This window comes from Microtus pennsylvanicus, chromosome 15 (genome assembly GCF_037038515.1).
Source record: "Microtus pennsylvanicus isolate mMicPen1 chromosome 15, mMicPen1.hap1, whole genome shotgun sequence".
NCBI lineage: Eukaryota > Metazoa > Chordata > Mammalia > Rodentia > Cricetidae > Microtus > Microtus pennsylvanicus.
This window is the reverse complement of record NC_134593.1, coordinates 33,606,948-33,626,967: the sequence shown is the minus strand read 5'-3', so window position 1 is coordinate 33,626,967 and position 20,020 is coordinate 33,606,948. Positions and strand designations below refer to the sequence as shown.

Below are 20,020 nucleotides of genomic sequence, written 5' to 3'. Positions count from 1 at the left end.
GCGTTTACTAAAGTCTCCTGGGCCTGCTTCCCTGTCCTGTTAATGATCAGTTAGCAAATGCCTTTTAAAAATCAAATCCCTGAAGACACGGTGAGAGACCTGGAGGGTGAGAAATTTGTGCGAATTCCCTTTCAACCCTGACATCACTCCAACAGAACTGTATTCAGTCTAAGCCTTGGGGCTATTTAACAGGGATTTCCAAAGGACTCAAAAACTATCAAGTATTAAATTCCTATGTGAATTAATAACTGTGGAAAATAACTATCAGAAAGTTTGATATCTTTATTCAGAAAAGTGATTCAACTGCAGGAGGATGATCTTTTGAGAGGAAACCCCAAATCTTTTACTGAGCAATTCCGTGTAGTCCAAGGTTTATAATCCCGGTGAGATTCTTCCACCTGAAGCTATTCATGCGTTCAGGTATTTTGCATGATGCCTGATGTGGTCGGTGATGAAGGTTGCAATGAAGTAGTAGCTATGATCATAACCCTGGAAGACAAAGTAAGACATTGTTCTGTGCCATTCAGAAACTCCGACATAAATGTCTCTCTTACGAATGAGTCATTCAAACTCTCCTGTCATTTAATTTGCTTTTACATGCTCCAAAAAGTGACAGAATCTGAGGCATGTCACCTGATGTTCACCTTTGGCCTTTACATGCACAGGCACACATGGGTACATGTACCCTTATGGAAAGAGGAAGAAAAAATTCTCTTACCCATGTCCTATTTTTATTTGAGAAGAAAGGAATTCATCAAACTCTACATCAAATGGGGCAAGCTGAATCTATTCCAATGAAAACCACTGCTATAGGGGAAGGAAATGCAACCTTCTCTCCTCTGAGTACAAGGTAAGTAGCTTTGAAAGAAAAACATTAAGACTGGACGAACTTCTTAGAGATTTAAAATATCAATGGCCTGGGGAGCAGCACCACAAAATAAACTGAAAGTGACATAAGTCTAAGAACTTGTGTGTGTGTGTGTGTGTGTGTGTGTATATATGTATGTATGTATGTATGTAAGTATGTAAGTATGTATGTATGTATGTATGTATGTATGTGATTGAACAGTCTCTGATGGGGAAATTGAATTTTTCTAAGCATGTAAGATAAAAACAATCCTAACAAAATATCAAGCTTTCACTGGAGAAATAGGGAACTGCCTACATTTTCTTGAGTCAGTACATGTTCTCTTTTCTTGCAAAAAGGTCTGGAAGGTCACTCTGGATCCATCATGAACGAAGTTCTAATGCAGCCGTGTCCCAGTAACTTAAGAGTAACCTGTCTTCGAATGTGGAAGAGCATCCAAGAGGAAGGTCATCATGACTAAGACTGTGGCCTAGAACCACTTGATTTCCAACTTCTCAATAATTAGAGTTATGCCCGCTGCCTGCTGTGAGGGACCAAGAAGGAGTTTTGAAAGTGTCAACAAGAGGTAAGAGAACACGCTGACTACTGGAGTTCTGCCGAAGGTAGACAACTGGGGCTAAGCATGCCATCTTGGGTAGGGCTCAGTTTCTGCTTACTGAGCTTATTAACCAAGCGCCTCCCACTACATTCTCTAACTAACTAGTCAGTTTGGCTTGTCAAGCAGCTGTGTAATTCCCTATATTTAGCGACACTTAAGGCCCTTTCTCCTCCGCTCCAAACTCTAAATGGAAAAACGCTCAGTAGGAAAGCTGGCTCTGAGAATGTAAACCCATTCTTTCTGTCTTCAGTCAACTCTCAAAAGGGAAGCAGTGCTCCACACACTATGGATCTCCACATCAAAAGGTAGCACCTCCCTACATACTGTCTAGACCCAATTAGAAAGGCTCAGGTTGAACTTCGAGTGAATAAAGAAGAGCCGTGAAAGACCTTCATTTGCTTATGTACCAGTCAGAGTCTAGTGCTAGATAATGACCTTACACACAGCAGCAGAGATGGGCAGAGGTCAAAACAGCCCCGAATCTTCAAAAAAGCCCTAAGACTTGAGCAGAAAGACTAGCCTTCCCCTTTTTTCTAAGAAGGGGGTGCTATTTCTGGATGTTTCCTCAGCATTAGGCCACTGAACTTTTCTTCCCATTTTGTAACTTCAGTAACTAAAATCAGAGCATCTAAGGTCCTACTGTCATAATCAGAGTGTCTGAACACTGCCAGAGTTCTGTTGCATATCACGGTTTTTCAACTTAGATGCCACAAAGCTCCAGATTAAAAACTAAATGAAATAAATAAATATCCTCATGAACTAGTCCTTTCCTCTCAATCTTCTTTGGCAACTGACAAAACGTAAACATAAACTGAGAACATCTGACTTGACAATGAAGACAGTTAGCATGCACAGAACTGCAGTCATTTTTGTCTTTTTGTCTTTCTTTTTATATAAAACCTGTTTCCAGCTCCTGTTCACAGACAGAGAGTTAAAATCAAATAATCCTAAAAAAAAAATGCTATTACTTAAGGATGAAATACACACAGAGACTTAATAAGTGGAGATAAATATGAATGTGCATATATACACACACATTTTTATATGGTCCATACGATCAAACCACCCTTGTAAACATGGAATTACGAACTCTGTGAAAGCTAGAGAGGTAGCAGGCTACACCCAGTCTCCCCTTGTGCTAGCTCTAATTCATCCCTTTGCTCTTCAGAACACTGCCTAGAAAAGCCAGAAAGAAGACGGGCCAGAACTTGTGGCCATGATCTTGTTTAACAGTCCTGATTCCACCACACATTGAGTCCGTGCCGTGAAAGCATGGTGCGAACTGTAGGGAGCCACGCTGCACACTGCCTGCATTTACCTGAGCATTTCTCGTCATAGTTACACTGTAGTAGACATGTCAGACACGGCACCTTTAAGCTTTAACAAGTTTTTTATAAAACATGATCATATGATTTTCAGTATTCATTTTTCATCTTGAAATGAATGCTTTGTTTATATTATATTCTGAACCTCTTGAGTATTTTTAAAAACTAAAAGTAAAATTTCTAAAACCAGAGCAGCACAAAAAGGTGACCCAGTGGATGGTCAGAAGAATTTCAGAGGAAGTTTGCAAGCCAACCACACTCCCCCTCACAGCAGCACTTGTAGGAGACCACAGTCAGTCTCCGAGGTCACGGGGTACATGAAGCCTAGCACACATTCTAGAGTGCCAGCGGTGAGTCTGTGGGAGACTATGCCATTCAAGCCTTACACTTCTTGTTTCCCACTGCCTGACAACGGGGAAAACTGCATTATTTTTCACTGTCAAAAGCTTTCTTATTTAATTTGGCCTTAGGAACCACACATTTCACTCCAGATGTCTTAATGTAACTAAAGACTCCTGCAGCCAGCATCATCCTCTGTCCTCAAGTAGCTAAAATGAAATCTATGTTGTACATAATCTAGCTTTTTAAAAGTTTTGCTATGTAGATAAACAAAGGTTTCCCAATACTTGCCTCCTGTAGCCTATAAACAACAGGGATTTTCTTTTCTGTGCAGGCAGCTATGAAGTTATCAGGGAGTAACTGCCCATTTGTAAGAAACTCGTCATCTTTTCCTTGATCAATTAATATGTCAATCTGGGAACCTGAAGAGGACTTCACGAGACAGGTTGCATCGTACGCCTATAAACAGAAGAAATATTAAAATTTTACAAGTGTCCAAAACAGTATTTTCCAGAATATACTATACTAGAAGCAAAATTAAACTCAAAATTATTTTAACTTTTAGCCTAAATCAGTCAGACATCCAATTTAAATTTTTGTAAAATTAATTTAGAGTAAATGGTAACTTAGAAATATGAAAGCAATCACCATCAGAGAAAGCAGCCTCAGGACAACTTCCATGATCAGAACAACCAAAAACCAAGGTTACTATTACATAGCTGTCCCCGGGCATCTGGGGATTGGCTGTGGAACCCATCCAAGGATGTCAACATGGCAATGCTTCAATAACTTGTATAAATAGCGATGTTTGCATACAACCCACATACCTTCCCTAGTACTGGAAATTACTTACAGATTACTCCTAGTACCTGCTACAGTGTCAAGGTGAGGTAGCAGGGAACAGAGACAATGAGGAAAGGTCTGACCATGTTAACTAACTACAAATGTGACTAAAATGACAGCTTCTTTTGGTTTAATCTACAGATGTAGACCCCACGAGCATGCAGGAGTTAACTATACAATAGTCAACATATATGATTATGTAACACACACACATATATATATATACACACACAAATACACACGTGGTATATAGACATATACATATAGATGTATATATAACAAACCTAAAAATTTAAGAATGAGTATTTCTTAAACATCACCTACCTTCCATTTACTTTCATCTGGTCCCAAATATCCATTAAAAACTTTTTTGCCCCAAGGACAGAGCACTGGGTTGCAAATTGGAGCAAATGCTGACACAGACTTGAGAGACAAAGGAAATTTAAGAATAAGTTATATGTTGCTAATCAAATATGAATGCATACAACTTGCAACTCTGATTTAACACAAAATCCCTGCAACTGTGGCCTCTTCATACTACACTTTGTATAATTTATTTCAAAAGCTCACTAGCTGAAGTGCTTCGTGCGCACCATGCCTTACAAGTCAGTTTGTGTTCAGAGTTTCCACTCCTCATTCCTGCAGAAAACCGATCTGTGCTGATATGAACACTGATGTCTCCCTTAGTGAAGCTCTCGTTAAGTGAGGTGTTTCTCTTAAGTGTCGCACAGAAGCAAGGAGGACTGCCTTCACACACAACGCCAAGTCTCGGTGGGGCAACAGTGTGTTTCTCAGCTCTAGAGTTCTCAATGTTCACAAGTTCATGACTACTCATATTTTTAAAAAAGAAACAAAAAATTAAGTTAATAAAATATTTAAGTTCACTTTCTACCTTAGACAATAAATTCGCTGACTGCACCCTTATGTTCCAGTGTTGGGTTAGGGAGCTGCTATGAGTATCACTGCATCTCAGCAGCAATGCCTAAAGTGACGGCAGCCTTCCCAAAGGAAGGAAACAGATGAAACCATCTCAAGATGCCAAACACCCTGTTTTAAAACACGCATCCCGCTTTTAAGCACACTTTATTTCAGTTGATGAATTTAGTATTTCAGTTGTGGCTTTTCAATCTTGTCTCATTAAAAGAAAAGAAAATCTACAAAGCCTTAAATAAAGCGGGGTGTGAGGTAGGGGTTTAGGGCATGAGGAATCAGGGATGTGAGAGATATGTTTCAACCAAGTTGCATTTCAGCCTCATTCAGAGCATTCATAAACATAAAATCCTAAAATATGAATGTTCTCCACTGTAGGCAATCAAATTCAGCATTACAGAGATGTTTCTCAAGTTGAAGCAATGATAGATAGTGTCACATAATAACAGTAATCAAGACTAACAATCCTGAGGGAAAATATGTTCAAACCTACAGTCCGAAAAAGAGCAATGAAAATATAAGCTGTATTTCTACTACTTCTACCAGGCCAATAAGAACCATTCTGATGCAATTCCTATGATAATAATTGTATAGCATGTATCACATGTGATCAAGTTTCAGCGTACTTCCCGAAACCCCAACCCAAGAAATGTTTAATCCCTGACTGATTCTAAAGCCAGTTCAAAATCTCAGTCTTTGAACATCCCCATTACTCTCCAGAAGTGTTTTATCAATGAAGCTTATTGTTATCTTACTTTGTATTTTCCAGGATTTTTCAAAGCACAAATCAGAGCTCCGTGGCCTCCCATGGAATGACCAAAAATAGACATCCTCTGTGGGTCCACTGGGAAATTGGCGTTTATGAGTTGTGGAAGCTAGAAAGAATTTAATGATATGATTAAGATCTCAGAGGAAATATTAGACTTTTTCCAAAGTTATAATAGCAGGGTGATCTGCTGCAGATCAAAAGCACAGTGGCTTGAACTGGTGTGGATTACAAGAAAAACCCTCAGGTGGACAACGGTTGCTAATATGTCACTGAAAAATATGCGCCCAGATGTTTTATAAATCAATGGATAAAGTTAAGGACATGACAGAGAAGAACATTCGAAACATTCTGACCGCCGCCCCCGTAATTATTTTACTTAGTGTGTGTCCCCACGCATATCTGCACTATGCCCCTTATGGAGTCCACAAGACAACTTGTGACAGCCCAGCTCTCTCCTTCAGGTGGCTTCTACCTTGCTGTAGAACTCAATCTTCAGGCTTAGCAGCTAATGCTGCTAATCTTATAAGGAATGAGTACTTCACGGAGAAAAGCTAGGCAGGAAGGTATTTGTTATGGTAAAAGCGTTTTCAAAACACAAATGTCTTACATAAGAAAAAGTATAAAGTACATGGAAAATTATGAAATCATTCAAATTAGACTAATACTGAAAAATACTTATAAAATCCAGCTAACGCGAATAGGATAAAATTTTAAAATAACATAGTCTGAAAGTGCATGGAGACTGGAAGGACCACAGTCAAAGGCAGCCAGAGCCTTAAGACAAGGATTCCAAGAAAAGGGCAACAGCCAGAAAAGTGTGACCTCTAACATATGCAGAATACTGAGTGCCTATCACCCTCAAAGCAGCATTCCCTGCCGAGGGCTGCTAGCTTGCAGGGGGCAGGGGTTCTCCACCTGTAGGATGCCATCCCCCGAGGGGGAGTTCAAAGGACCCTTTCACAGGGATCGCCTAAGACCATTGAAAAACACAGTTCTGAAGTAGCAATGAAATAACTTTATGGTTGGGGTCAGCACAGCATGAGGGAGGGACTGTATTAAGGCCACACCATTGGGAAGGCTGAGAACCACTGCTCTAGAGAGAAGAAACTCAGCCCAAATGTATTGGTTCAAATTCCACTGGGCCACTGAAAACTCACCAGGTTTGAACTGGATATACAAATTGCACCTCCACTACAGAAAAGTCATGTGAAACAATGCAAAACCCACCCTACCAAGAAAGAATTACTGACCCATGCTACATTTAAAAAGACTAACTGACTTTATTTTTACATCTTAAATATATTCTCTCTTGCACATTTCCTAAATTTATGTTTTCTATTGCTCAAGTAGTTTTAGGATTGTCCTGTGTTCCACTAACTTCTGCACCCGTTTTATTCTACAGAATTTTCCCTATGCACCGTCCACAGATGCATCATCATTCCTACCTCGTTCCCTCTCTCTCTTTACTTTTTAACTATAGCATCCTGTAGCTTTAACAATCTTTAATCCCCGTGGGATCTTAGCAATATTCCAAGGCTCCCCATTCCTTCTACTTTTCCCTCCTGATGTCTTTCTCCTCTGCTCAAACACGAATCCATATACTTCCTCAGCATATTTCTTTTGGAGTCTTAACTTTAGTATACCCCATACTACCTTTGTTCCTTTATGACTCAAATATTAAAGTTAAATAGATGACCAACTATATTTGTAAGTGGACCTGTCTAGCATTTGTAGTTGCTTCTGTGGTGAACAATATTCTTGAGAATTATGCCTGGTACTATTGATCAAGTGATCTGAGGGGTTAGCCAAGAACTACATCTCAGTCTACTGTGGAGGAAAGACACCTCAATCCTACAACATTGCCCCATGTAAACCTTGCAAATTCTTCCCATGAAAGTAAACAATCCAATCTATGATGTATATAATAAAATCTATGAAGTAACCATAGGTACACAAATTCCAATGGGCAGGAATACGAGACACATTTAATTAAGGCAGTATGACACCTGAAAACCAAAACCAAACAAAAACCCCCAAACAATTCCACAGTAGTGGATTCCATCAGAGTGCTTTAGATAGAATCTCAGACAAATTCAAAAGGACAAATGTAAGAATGATTAACAAAATCAAGAGAAAACAGTAAACTAAATGAATTAAAGAACATAAGTAAGCAAAGTAAACAAGGAAATCAATACAAGATATGAAAGAAGGATTCAATAGAAGGAAAGCTACTGAAATAAAATCTAGTTGAAATTTTAAAATGAAAAGTTCTTGATTAAACAAATTAACAAGTAGAAAGCCTCACCTGCAGAATGGATAAAGCTTATTTAAGACAGAACATTAGGGACAGAAGATGAAATAAATGAATATGAACATTTGGACAATGATAAAGACAAACCAAACAAGATCTCTGGGATACAAATAAAAAGTCAAACTTATGACTCATGGAACAATAGGAAGAACCTCAGACATAAATAATATAATCAATAAAAGCAAAGCAGAAAAATTTCTAAGTCTAGGGATGAAATGGTCTTCCAGATTCACCCAGAAGGCATTTAGAATGTCAACAGACAAGACCAGGAAAGAACCTCCCCATTCACATCATCACTGAAACTGAGTACAGAGATCAGAAAGCACTGAAAGCAGCAATAAGAAGCACCAAGTCATACTAGCCCACCATAACACATCAGATTTCTCAACAGAACCCCTGAAACTTGGAAGAGCATGGGGTAACACAGTGTACACAATGAAATGATAGTCAACTCAGATTACCATACCCAGCCAAACTATCCCTTCATAATTACAGAAAAAAAAACCTTCCATAATTAACAGTTTAGAGAATTGATGATCTACTATAGAGGATATATGAAGGAATCCTATGTACTGAAGAAAAATAAACACATTCATGAGGCTACAGTAAAGAATAAGCCATGGTATAATAGTGGATAAACAAACAAAGAACAAGAAAATGACAGGAATTGATACATACTTTTCATTGAAAAGTGCTCAGAGCTAGTGAGAGGATAAAAGTCACTTGCCTCTAAGCCTGACAATCTGACAATTCTGAGCCTGAATCCTAGGACCCACACATTAGTCAATATATCACAGAGACATCTGCACATCAATCTTTACTGTACAATACCTAAATTATAAATCAAATTAGGTGTCCATCAACAGAAGAATGGGTAACAAAAATGTGGTTCATATTCTTCAGCCATGAAGAATAAAATTATGTAATTTGCAAGAAAATGGATATAACTGGAGATTAACATGTTAAGCAAATTTAGATAAATCCTGTTTTCTCTCATTTGTGGATCCTAGATACATAAAATCACTTATGTGATATAACGTGAAAGAAGAAAGCAGGGTGTGCAAATGCAACACGATGTTGTCCTCTACAGAGCTCACACTTAAGAATAAACAGACACACATACACCTTCAGTAAGTTTGCTGTTTTGTTGGGCTGTATTCGTAGCTATCCTAGGATGCATGTGGCCCTGTGCTGCAGGCTGGCATGTCTGATAGAGGAGTAACTAGCAGTAAGGGAGCAGAGAAGTCAAGGGTATTGCTTGTATGAAAACGTTGAAACCTAGGATAATGTACAATGGACAAACGCTAATAGGAAAAACCGCACCAATAAATCATTATATAAAAAATAAGTAAAAAATTAAAAGCTCAGAATATAGCAAAGCATAATTGCTATCTTAGGGTTAAATTATGGGTGCCTGGGTGCTGGGGTGCCTCAGTGGTGAAGTTCTTGCCTAGTATGCATGAGATCCTGAGTTTGACCCCAGCACCAAAAACAACAAACAACTCACCACAAACTATACATGAGCAAGATTTCAACTGTTTCTGAGTTTTTATGATATATGTGATTAAAATCCAGGAAAATACATACACTGCATATCAACATTACTAAAGAAGTCATGCTTTTCCACTTGCCCTTTCCAATCAAGCCCTTGCTTATTACATAAGATACCTAACTGAACTGGCTCCAGAACATGAAGGTCTTGTCATGTGTTATTTTCTCAGATAACCTGGAAAGTGTGCACAGACCTACACATAATTATAAAAAAAAAACATTTAAAATCCTACAATTATAATATTAGCAGACCTTGGAATTTTTCTTAAATTAAAATTGGTTTTCCAGTGTCATTCCTATAACTTCTCAGGTTTGGAAGGGCTCCGTAATGAAAACTAAACTCTCAGTGGTCATCAGTCAGGAATTACCTCCTCGGTTACGTAAGAGTACATTCTGTAATTTGTTTTCCAGGGGTCTTCAGTAGCATTCACGTAGAAGCCCGCACCAGTGCCGAAGTCCCAGCTGTCATCTTCTCCTTTAATGTTGCAGCCACCTAGCAAGGGAAGGGTATATATACTTTTACCACTCTACGGCTGCTCCCCATGCTCAGTAACACTTTGAGTAACGTACAGTGGCACCTACCTACAATCTCAGCACTTGGGAGGCTGAGACAGGGTACTCACTCATCGCCCAGCCTGTCAGCCTAGGCTACTTAGTAAGATAATGACCCCCACACCACATACACTGTCCACTGAAGATGTGCATCAACACACAGTGGAGCTTTCACGAAACACTGTGAACTCTCCTCTACTTTTTGAAATACATTAAGGGATTCAGCTTTCTGGGTCCTTTTCCCTTGAGTGGTACATGGCACTTGTTCTGGCCAATGAGGTGAGAGGGAAGACTTCCAAACAAGAATTCAGGAAGCAAGGCAAGCTACCCTAACTTCAACATCCTCCTACACATTCTGAAAATACGTATGTTTATTCCGTTACAAGAAGCTCATGTGCTCTTTATTTTCCAGGACTGTGTTGTGATGCTTTCCCTGACGACCCTCCTGGACTACTGAAACTTCTGGAATTCTCTTCACTATGAGGAGACAGATGTCAATGGTGAAAATCACTATCTTGAGCTAAAAATGTCCCCTAATGTTCTCTGGAATTATTTCATCCAGTTTCCCCAATCTACTCCCAGTATGGTATTTTAGAGTCATGATGTTGTTTGAATAACCAAAAGATAATGGAAGCAAAACTTGGAGGAATTATATAATGGGCATTATTCTACTTACAACTTAGACGAAGACTTAGATGTCTGTAAGGCATTTTGCACAGGACACTTACGGGGACTGGTATCTGGAGCAATGACGACAAGGCCGTGTTCTGAGGCAGCTTGCTGAAAGCCAGACTTGGTTATGAAATTTTGTTCTGTGCAAGTTAAACCTGAAGGTGAAAAAGGTTGTTATGTCAAGCTCCACTGTGACTATTCCACGAGCTTTAATATTGTACATACAGTAAATCAGCTACTGAAGACTGATACGAGAGTGACCAAGTAAACTAGCAGTGATGCTCGAGCGGAACCTAACACGGAGCACTTTTCCAAAGGTCACTGCTAAATATCTGAATAGTTGCAAAAATGAAGCTTACTCAAATGCATATGCTACAAATTAACTATAAAACATTTATAGTTATTAGCCCACAAGAGAATAGAGACTAAGCCTACTCATAAACAGTATTAAATTAATAAGACACAAAGTTACAAGTAACATTAAAAATAACTGAATGCTCTTTTGTAGCACGGATAACAAAAACCCAGAGACATATATTGGGGTTCAACCTGAAGATCGGGAAAACAAAGCAGCCAGCCACTAGAGAGATCTTACCTCCACCAAAGCTAGGATGAACAAAGGGGCGATCCTGCAATGTTCACCAATCTCAGATTCCACACTCCAGTGAGTTCCTGTCTCTTCCCCTTTATATTCCTCTCTCCACCATATTGCTCCTGTCTCCACCTCCCTAGTGCTGGGATTAAAGGTGAGGGATCCCAAGTGCTGGGATCACCTTTGTGTGAGCTCCATTTCTCTTTTAGACAGACCCAATCTTGTGCAGTCCAGGGTGGCCTCGAACTCCTAGAGATCCAGCTGCCTCTGACTCCTGGGATTAAAGGTGTGTGCCATCACTGCCTGGCTTGTATGTCTGACTAGTATGTCTGCTTTGCCTTCTAATCTTCAGGCAAGCTTTATTTATTAAAACACAAATAATATACCACTATACTCGTGAGACCTAATATTTTGCTCTAGACCAGAGTTCAGCATTCAGCCCATCTAGAAAGTTTCTTGTCTGCTTTCTAATGCATGCATCCTTGTGTTCTGTTTGACCGCTAGAGTCTTTGCAAACTCCAGAAATGATTGGACGGGTACAAATTACGTATAAGTTTCCCAAACCCTTATCACTGAGTACTGAACTTTATGTTCTCAGCTAAGTGACTTAGTCTAATTGAAGAGGAACTAAAAGTGTAATTCTCTTAAGTCTGAAATTATTCTCAAGATAAAGCCATAAAATGGAGTAGGATAAAATTTAAAATTTTAAAAGCATTTATTACTTTTTAATTATGTGTGTATTGTGTGCATGTGTGAGTGCAAGTACCTGTACCCTCGGAATCCAGCAGAGGGCATGAGATCCCCTCGACCTCTAGTTATAAGAAGTTGCTAGCTGCCTGGCGTGAATTCTAAACACCAAACCACAAGCTCTAAGCCACTGAGCCATCTCTCCAGCCCCACCTGAAGATTTTTATAAATGACTCAAGAAATAGATAAATAGGTCACAATCAAAAGCAAGACAAAATGCTTTTATGAAATTCCAAAGAAAAGTACTTACCAGACAGCCAGTAGAGCGCAGGACACTTGGCACTCTCTGCCCGTGGAGGCAGGTAGACAGCAAGTCTCATTTTACATTTCAGCTCAACACTGCAATGTTAACAACCACAAAGAAGTAGTAACGTGCTTCATTAATCAAGACAGAAACTAAGTTAACAATTTTTAAAAAGGAAGAATATACAGTAAAGAATTTTTAAAATGTGATTTAACATTTAAAGTAAGTACTAACATTTAAGAAATATACCGAAGCCGGTTTAGTAGACTGAGCCTATGCTCTGAGGTTGAATAAATTTCAAAAAATTAAATGTAATGCCCAATGTAGCATTTCTATGAAAAAGTCTGTATTTCTAATGAGTATGACACACCAAAGCAACTTCTATAAGAAATGAATTCTAAAACCATGGCTCTTCAGTTCTACGTTTGCTTCTGGGCACTAAAGTGTTGATTTGGGTATGGCTCATGAACTAACCAGTATCCTAAAATAAAATCTCAATCCATTTTCTCCTCTAAACGTTTAGAAATTTTCTTTGCTCCCAGTGCTCTGATACGTCATAGCATTGTGGTGTTCTGCGCTGGATAGCCTTTTCAGTCTGACAATTTAAACCATGCAGTTGAAGAATTCTAGAATTATCCCTCATGGTGAGTTAGTATACACCGTGTGGGTAGACACACCATGGTACCTGTGTAGTGGTCAGGATAGCTTGTGGGAATCAGTTCTCTCCTTCCACCAGGTGAGTTCTGGGGTGTGGTGGTTTGAAAAAGAATGACCCCACTGACATATATTTTAATGCTTAGTCACAAGGGAGTGACACTATTTGAAAGGATTAAGTGGTGTGCCCTTGTGCAGAAAGTGTTTCACTGGGGGTGGGCTTTGAGGTTTCAAAAGTCCATGCCTGCCCCCCTCCCAGTCTCTCTCTCTCTCTCTCTCTCTCTCTCTCTCTCTCTCTCTCTCTCTCTCTCTCTCTCTCTCTCTGCCTACAGGTCAGGATATAGCTCTTAACTACTTCTCCAGCACCATGCCTGCCTCCTGCCATGCTCCCCATACGATGATAAAGGACTAAACCTTTGCTAAGTTATGTGGTATGTGACTATCTGCATTTATGCATCTGGAATATTGTTCTTAGCTCCTGTCCTCTGATTCTTTGTCTCCGCATATGTGTATGTGTGTATGTTTAATGCATTCACCTAAGACACAGTAGTCAGATTTCAGACAGTGGTAGAAGCAAATATGTCTGTTTAAGCTGCTAACTTAATCAAGTCTAGGTTTCTTTGCTATATTAGGAGATCCACAAGGAAGATGTTCTCTGAATTTTTAAGAGCAACACAGATAAAGTTCCAGAAAATTTTAGAAGACCACCAAGCCACAGCTTGAAGATCGTCTGCAGGCTCTCCTTCTTCTCCTAGTGCCCAAGCCAGAAACAATTAAATGTGGTGAAATTCTCAGATACACAGTGGGCATGGGACAGAGCAGGCAGGTTTATAAGTGGAAGTTTTATTTAAAATGATAACAAAATACATAATAAAACTGAATGAGAGGTCTCTACAACTGCATCCTAAATGCTTACCTGTCATGTTCAAAGACCTTCTGGAGCCCCCCGAAGCACCTGCTGCTGGAAATCTGCCTCAGTGCCATTCTCCTCCTGTGGGTGAGGATGAATCCCATTCATTTGAAAGGCATTTCATCCCTAAAATCCTTGAGACAGAATTGCTCTCGGATCCATTATCTAAACACAACTGTTTTCACACTCACAGGTGTGCTAGCCACACTCGTTTCTAGAAAATATCAGTACTTTGGTATGTCATCCGTGAGGTTTGTTGTTGTTACTGTTGTAATTGTCTGACAGTCTTTCAAGACAGATCTTAAGTTATATTAATTTAGAAAATTACTGAGCACTTCCAGCATCACAGGCATCTTTATATGTGCGTCCATTACTCAACTTATGAGTTTTTGCAAGAAAGTGACAAGCTATCTTTGATCAATATTTCTCCTCTCAAACAAATTAACAAGCAAACAAACTCTCAGCTATGAATTAAAGGAAGAGCTTGTCAGGAAATTTTGAAGCATGGCAATGAATTCCTTTTCTCTTCAGTGAATCTGGTTATCACATGAAGATAAATTTAAACATACATATTACCTTTCAACAGAAAATGCATGGGAAAAACCTGGAATATTCTTTAATCATAAATACCTATTACACAGAAAAGAATCAACTGATTCTGGTGTGCACCTCACAAAAAGATTTCCTCCCACCCCTAGAAGCACCACTTAAAATATAAAGGAATAGGTTTTACACCCAGCACCTTGAGACACCAGAAGCAGGTGTTACACTCTTGGTGGTCTTCTCAGTGATGTAACTGGGTACTGCTATTCCAGGCTACTCTTAGATGTGCAACATCAGTTTGAAAAGCAAATTTGGAAATGCCTTTGCACAATTCTAAATGACAGTAATGTCCACCCTTGTCTTTAATCCAGACACTTAGTTGTACATTGGAGGAATGTGATTTGAACTTGGTGGGCGACATCGGTGATGCTACTCGTAGCTGCTTTGTGGCCCTGCCACTGAGAGGACCATGAGCTTTCTGTTTTCTTCTCTCTTTCTCTCTCTCTGAGTCCAGATGAACCAATTCTATAGAGTTAGGGTACTTACACATAGAGAAAGTACCCTTTGTTCATAGATAGCTTGGTTTTTAACTTACAAAATATTAACTCTTAAATGGCAAATTATTCCATAACATGTTATTATTCTATATAAATTTCAGTTATTCTCAGTCATGTTCCTAAAACATTAACATTACAGAGGTAGACAGTATATATATTTTATGCACATACGAGACTGGGGAATGCAATTGATTTGCTAAATGATTCTATAATGAAGTCTTGTTTCCTTTGCTTACCAGAAACTACATCTACTTCCTTAAAACATGGCACATTGAGCACATATTTGGTACCCAAGAAGTACCTAATCATTGTGATTTGTAGAACTGACGAGTAATTTTTTGAACTTCATTTTTGATACTTTTTTGTACCATTTGAAACTGTTACTTGCCTATCTGAATAAGCCACAAATACTTTATTTCCAATTGTAACTGAATTCTAAATAGAATTTTTTACTTGGCCAGAAGAAACATGGTTAAAACCTTTTTTAAAAAAATTGGTAGAATGCCAAAAAAAGAGAGAGAAAAAAACTTAACATTTTCTCCTTTTATTTGTTTTATAAGTTCAATTTTAAATCTAGTAAACAAGTGATTATATTTAGGTAATTATATTTTTCAATAAAACTTTTCTGTGTGAAAATTAACAACTGCTTTAAACCATACTATTATCATTTTTAACTGAGTCACAAATAATGACACTTAAATTTACCTGTTAAGTTGCTACTTGTTCTTTCTGTCTGCACCAAAGGGCAGTGGATCTAAAAAGAAGAAACAGATTGTAATCAGAACATACTCCACCACAGCACAGGCTACCCAGAGGTTATACACACTGACATATTCCCAACAGAGATACTCTTTTGAGGGAGGTGATTGTTGACCTCGGAAATATAGTTGACGGATGAATACTTCAACCCCTTACTTAGTCTTCCTTAATAGACACAGTCGGCACAGAGAGGATTTATGAAAAGTTTCTGCACCCGATAAGCTTCTCTGCTGATGTAATAACCCAAATCAGACTAAATCAGACCGAATTAGAAAAAGCTCAGGTTTAATGATACCAATGCTCCCGGATAACTTTCCAGCCCCCCAGAGAGGAGCGGGGAAGGAAGACCGGAAAACCACATGTTTGTTCTCTAGGGTGCTGTTTAAATATCCTGTGGGAGTAGTCTTGAGCATCTCGGAGGAGGAGTCTGGACTGAGGCAACTCCCAGGGGAGGGGGTTTGGGATGGAACTTCCACCCAAACAGTTTAGTCAAGGACATATGATATATATGATGGTCATGCTGTAAGAGCTGAAACCGCAAACACACACATAGCTGTAGAGGGAAGACAACATTCAGTGAAAGATTTAACAGAACCATTAGCAAAGCTCAGTGAGATCTTTAATTCTTTAAAAACATGAGAACAAACACTAAAAGGTATAGCACGATTAATAAAAACCCAGAGGCAGAAATTGAGGTTCAACCTGAAGGTCAGAAAAGCAAAACAGCCAGCCACTGACTGGCTCTTACCTCTACCTCAGTCCGAAGTGGCAATGCTGCCTGCAGGAATCTCAGAATGAAACTGACACTGGGAGCTGTCTCCTCCCATTTTATATTCCTCTCTAGTGCTGGGATTAAAGGCGTGCACCACTACCGCCCAGTTTTCTATGGCAAACTAGTGTGGCTACTGGGATTAAATGTGTGTGTCACCACTGCCTGGTCTGTAAGACTGCCCAATGGGGCTGTTTTACACTCTGATCTTCAGGCAAGCTTTATTTATTAAAATACAAATGAAATATCATCACAAAAAGGTTTTTATTAATAGAGAGGAAATATGATGGTCATCAGTCACTTATCAAATTTAGGACTAAAAGGGAAAATAAACAAGACACACTCTCCTCTCCAACTCCTAAAAATAAAAGCCTCCTGCAGGCCTCACATGAGGGATGCTGGGAGAAGGCATTGCTACTGTGGGAGAGGACAGTATGTGTACTGCCCTAAGGATCTCCCAGTGGGATAAATGGGGAAGGAGACAGGAATACTGACGGAACGACCCTGTGCAATCAGCACTGCCTATTGTGGGAACAGGTCTTTGTTTTTATAAAAAGTTTGTAAAACTTAGAACAAAAAGCGGATAAAATAAGAATGTAACATATTTTGCATAATTATAATGTTAAGTAGTTCTAAAAAAGCTTATAAAAGAAAAAGTTAAAGTATGCTAAGGTTGATTTATTATCAGTAAGATATTTTAAAGTAAATTTAGTGCAGCTCTAAAATCAATAGATTTTGGAAATCTATAGACATCCTAAGCATTCGGGGTCACTTCCATTCACTCACTGCCGCACACCAGGGCTACTCCTGACTTGTAAGCTCCATTTGCAGTACGCATTCTTTTCCTGGCACCCTATTTTATTTTTTTTTATCTTTTATACCACATTTTACTTCACCTTCTTTATGTGGAGATACACAATTAGTCACCACTGTGTTAGAATTGCTTACCATAGTCTATACATGGTACATGTCCACAGCCCAAGTAGCATCTAGGCTTGTCTAAGCTTATCCTAGGATGCTCGCACAAGAATGAACACATTTCTCAGGACCTAGCCTAGTTGCTAAGCAATGTATGACTATTTGCCATAGACTTAGGGTTTGGTAGAAAACCTTTGACAATGAACACTTTCCCTACTTCACAATGAGTAGGCACTTTCTGTTGCTTTGTGTGTGTGTTTGGTACAAACTCATAGTAATAACTACCATGTCTTTACCCAAAGTCTCTCCTTGCCCAAAACTCTAGCACCTCCCCCCTTTCCTTGATCTCTTAGCATATTTTCCCCCTAACTCACATTCCCTAAATTTCAACCATAGTTTCTGGGTTAAAAAAAAAATCTAAATCCGCCTTTTTATGTTCAAATTTTTACGCATTACTACCAGAATCGTTAGGTCCTTCTGCACCTTTCTGTGGAGATACACAAGTCGTTACCACTGCGTTAGAATCGCAGACCATATTTTATAGTCAAAGAACCATCTAGGCTTGCCTAAACTCATTCTGGGATGCTCACTCACAAATGATCCCTCTTAAGAAAACATTCTCAGGATCTAGCCTAGTTGTTAAGCAACCTGTGACTGCATCTGTTCGCCACAAGGCTTAGGGTTTGGTCAAGGAACTTTGACAATGAAGGCAACACTTGCAGCTTCACAATGAGTCTACATTTTCGGCTGCTCGGGGGCGGGCACAAACTCAACAGTACTGACTGGCAAGCATTTCTTTACTCAAAGCCTCTTCTGGCCAAACACTCTATTTCAGGTACTCACACACACACCCAGCCGCCCCCGCCCACGTGCCCCTTTCCTTGCTCTCTTCACATATTTCCCCCCTAACTCAACTAGTTTCTGGGTTGAAAAATCTAAATCTGCCTTCTTATTTTCAAACTTGTAAGCATTACTGCCAGAATTGCTAGGCCAGTCTATCATCAGCTAGTAAAACCCCACACATTTAAAACTAAACTTAGGTTGTTCATCTTCAAGTCAACTTCCTTTCTTATTTCTGGCTTGTTTCCAGACCGTTGCCTGGACAGCCTAACTGACATCTGGACTGTCTCAAAGTTTAACTTTAAAAATCCGCACTAGCAAGACGAACTTGGTGATGCGTGCCTTTAATCCAGCAGTCAGGAGGCAGAGCCAGATGGATCTCTGTGTTCGAGGCCAGCCTGGTCTACAAAGTGAGTTCTAGGGCATGCATCAGTTACAAAATAAAAATAAATAAATAAATAAATTCCACTACCACAACGGCAATTATATATGGCTAATAGATAACTTTAAACTTAGTCTATTTTCTTACTAGTATGTTCCACTACAAACAATACCGTTATAGAAGGCTGTGTGTTCAGTCACTTAACTTCTTTCTCAATGAATGCCTTTAAGTAGCTCATCTTTAGGCCTAACAGGGCCTACAAAAAGTGATAGCAACTTTTGTTAATTTTCAAAAACTGTAAATGCCATCTTTCTGATGACCCAACCAGGAACGACCTACCGAGGACAACAGACACCTGAACTGTGAGCACCGGGCTCCAGCTCCGGGGTGCACGGGCCCCGCGCGCTCCCGACGGCGCCTCAGGGTGAAGGGTCGCCGGGGCCCCGGTGGCGTCGCCAGCAGCCCAGGCGGGGTTCCGGGACAAAATGCTTTCCCGGCAGCGGGAGCTCCGCAGCGGAATGCGCTGCACCAAGCTGCACTAGCGGGCACTCCACCCACCAACCCGGGCTTCCCAGCAAGCGCGCGCGGCGCCCCAGGTCACATATTGTTTCCAGCTTCCCGGAGCTAATGCGATTAGCAGGCCCGGCGGGACGAGGCCAGCCCTGCCTCGGCGGGACGGCGCAGGGATCGTCACCACTCTCGGGCCGCCGCCATCACCGCCGCACGGCTAGGCGTCTACGGACGGCCACCCCCAGACCCAGGCCGGGGAGGGTGCCGGGGGTACCCCCTCTTACCTCGGGGAGAGACCGCTCCAGGGGTGGGGGTGGGGAGACCGAAGGCCAGAAAAGAAGGGCGGAGCTTTTAACAAGTCCGCCTAGAGTCCCGCCCCTATGACCCCGCCCACCCAGGACGGCTTGCTCTGCCCCTTTCAGACACGCCCTTAGAGGCGGGTCCTACGGCTAGGCTCCCCCTCAGACACGCCCCTAGAGGAGGGTCTCACTCTAGTCTCCGCCCATGGACACGCCCCTCCCTTGTCCTCTCTCTGGGCCCTCCTCACGGCCCCGCCCTCAAGGCCCTCCCTTTCCCCCCCCCCCTGCAGCCCGCCCTCCAGGGCTGCTCCCATTCCGCGGCCCCGCCCTCTGGGCTCGCTCTCCCTGTTTCCCGGCTCTAAGAATGCTCCCTGCCCTCTCCGGGCCCCGCCCCTCCTTCACGAGGCCATTCCCGACAGCCTTTTCGCGGGCTCCTCTTTTCACTGTGTTCACGCCAGGGTAAGCCAAAGTGTGTTTGATCTGACGTTGGATCTCCTGATCTCTGGAGCGCGCTTCAGATGCTTCCGGAAGGCAGCAA

General features: G+C 40.7%; 1 protein-coding gene across 1 annotated transcript; it reads right to left on the bottom strand.

Annotated features, from left to right (window-relative positions):
* Window positions 1-262: 262 nt before the first annotated feature.
* Window positions 263-19,561, bottom strand: Esd (esterase D). The gene is made up of 10 exons (XM_075949465.1): window positions 19,468-19,561; window positions 15,711-15,759; window positions 13,912-13,986; window positions 12,348-12,436; window positions 10,815-10,913; window positions 9,903-10,027; window positions 5,659-5,778; window positions 4,298-4,396; window positions 3,422-3,589; window positions 263-489 (listed from the first exon to the last, which is right to left on the bottom strand). The coding sequence occupies exons 3-10, from the start codon at window positions 13,977-13,979 to the stop codon at window positions 409-411; spliced, it is 849 nt and encodes a 282-aa protein (XP_075805580.1). The 5' UTR covers window positions 13,980-13,986; window positions 15,711-15,759; window positions 19,468-19,561; the 3' UTR covers window positions 263-408.
* Window positions 19,562-20,020: the final 459 nt, after the last annotated feature.

What these genes read in the sequence shown, in the direction of transcription:
- Esd (XM_075949465.1), bottom strand. Translation starts at nt 13,979, where the DNA reads ATGGCACTGAGGCAGATTTCCAGCAGCAGGTGCTTCGGGGGGCTCCAG. An exon ending in ACTCTTACGTAACCGAGGAG is followed by an intron (nt 5,779 to 9,902) that starts GTAATTCCTGAC and finishes AATTCTTTCTAG; the next exon opens with CTTCCACAACTCATAAACGC. An exon ending in CAGATGAAAGTAAATGGAAG is followed by an intron (nt 3,590 to 4,297) that starts GTAGGTGATGTT and finishes TTCTGTTTATAG; the next exon opens with GCGTACGATGCAACCTGTCT.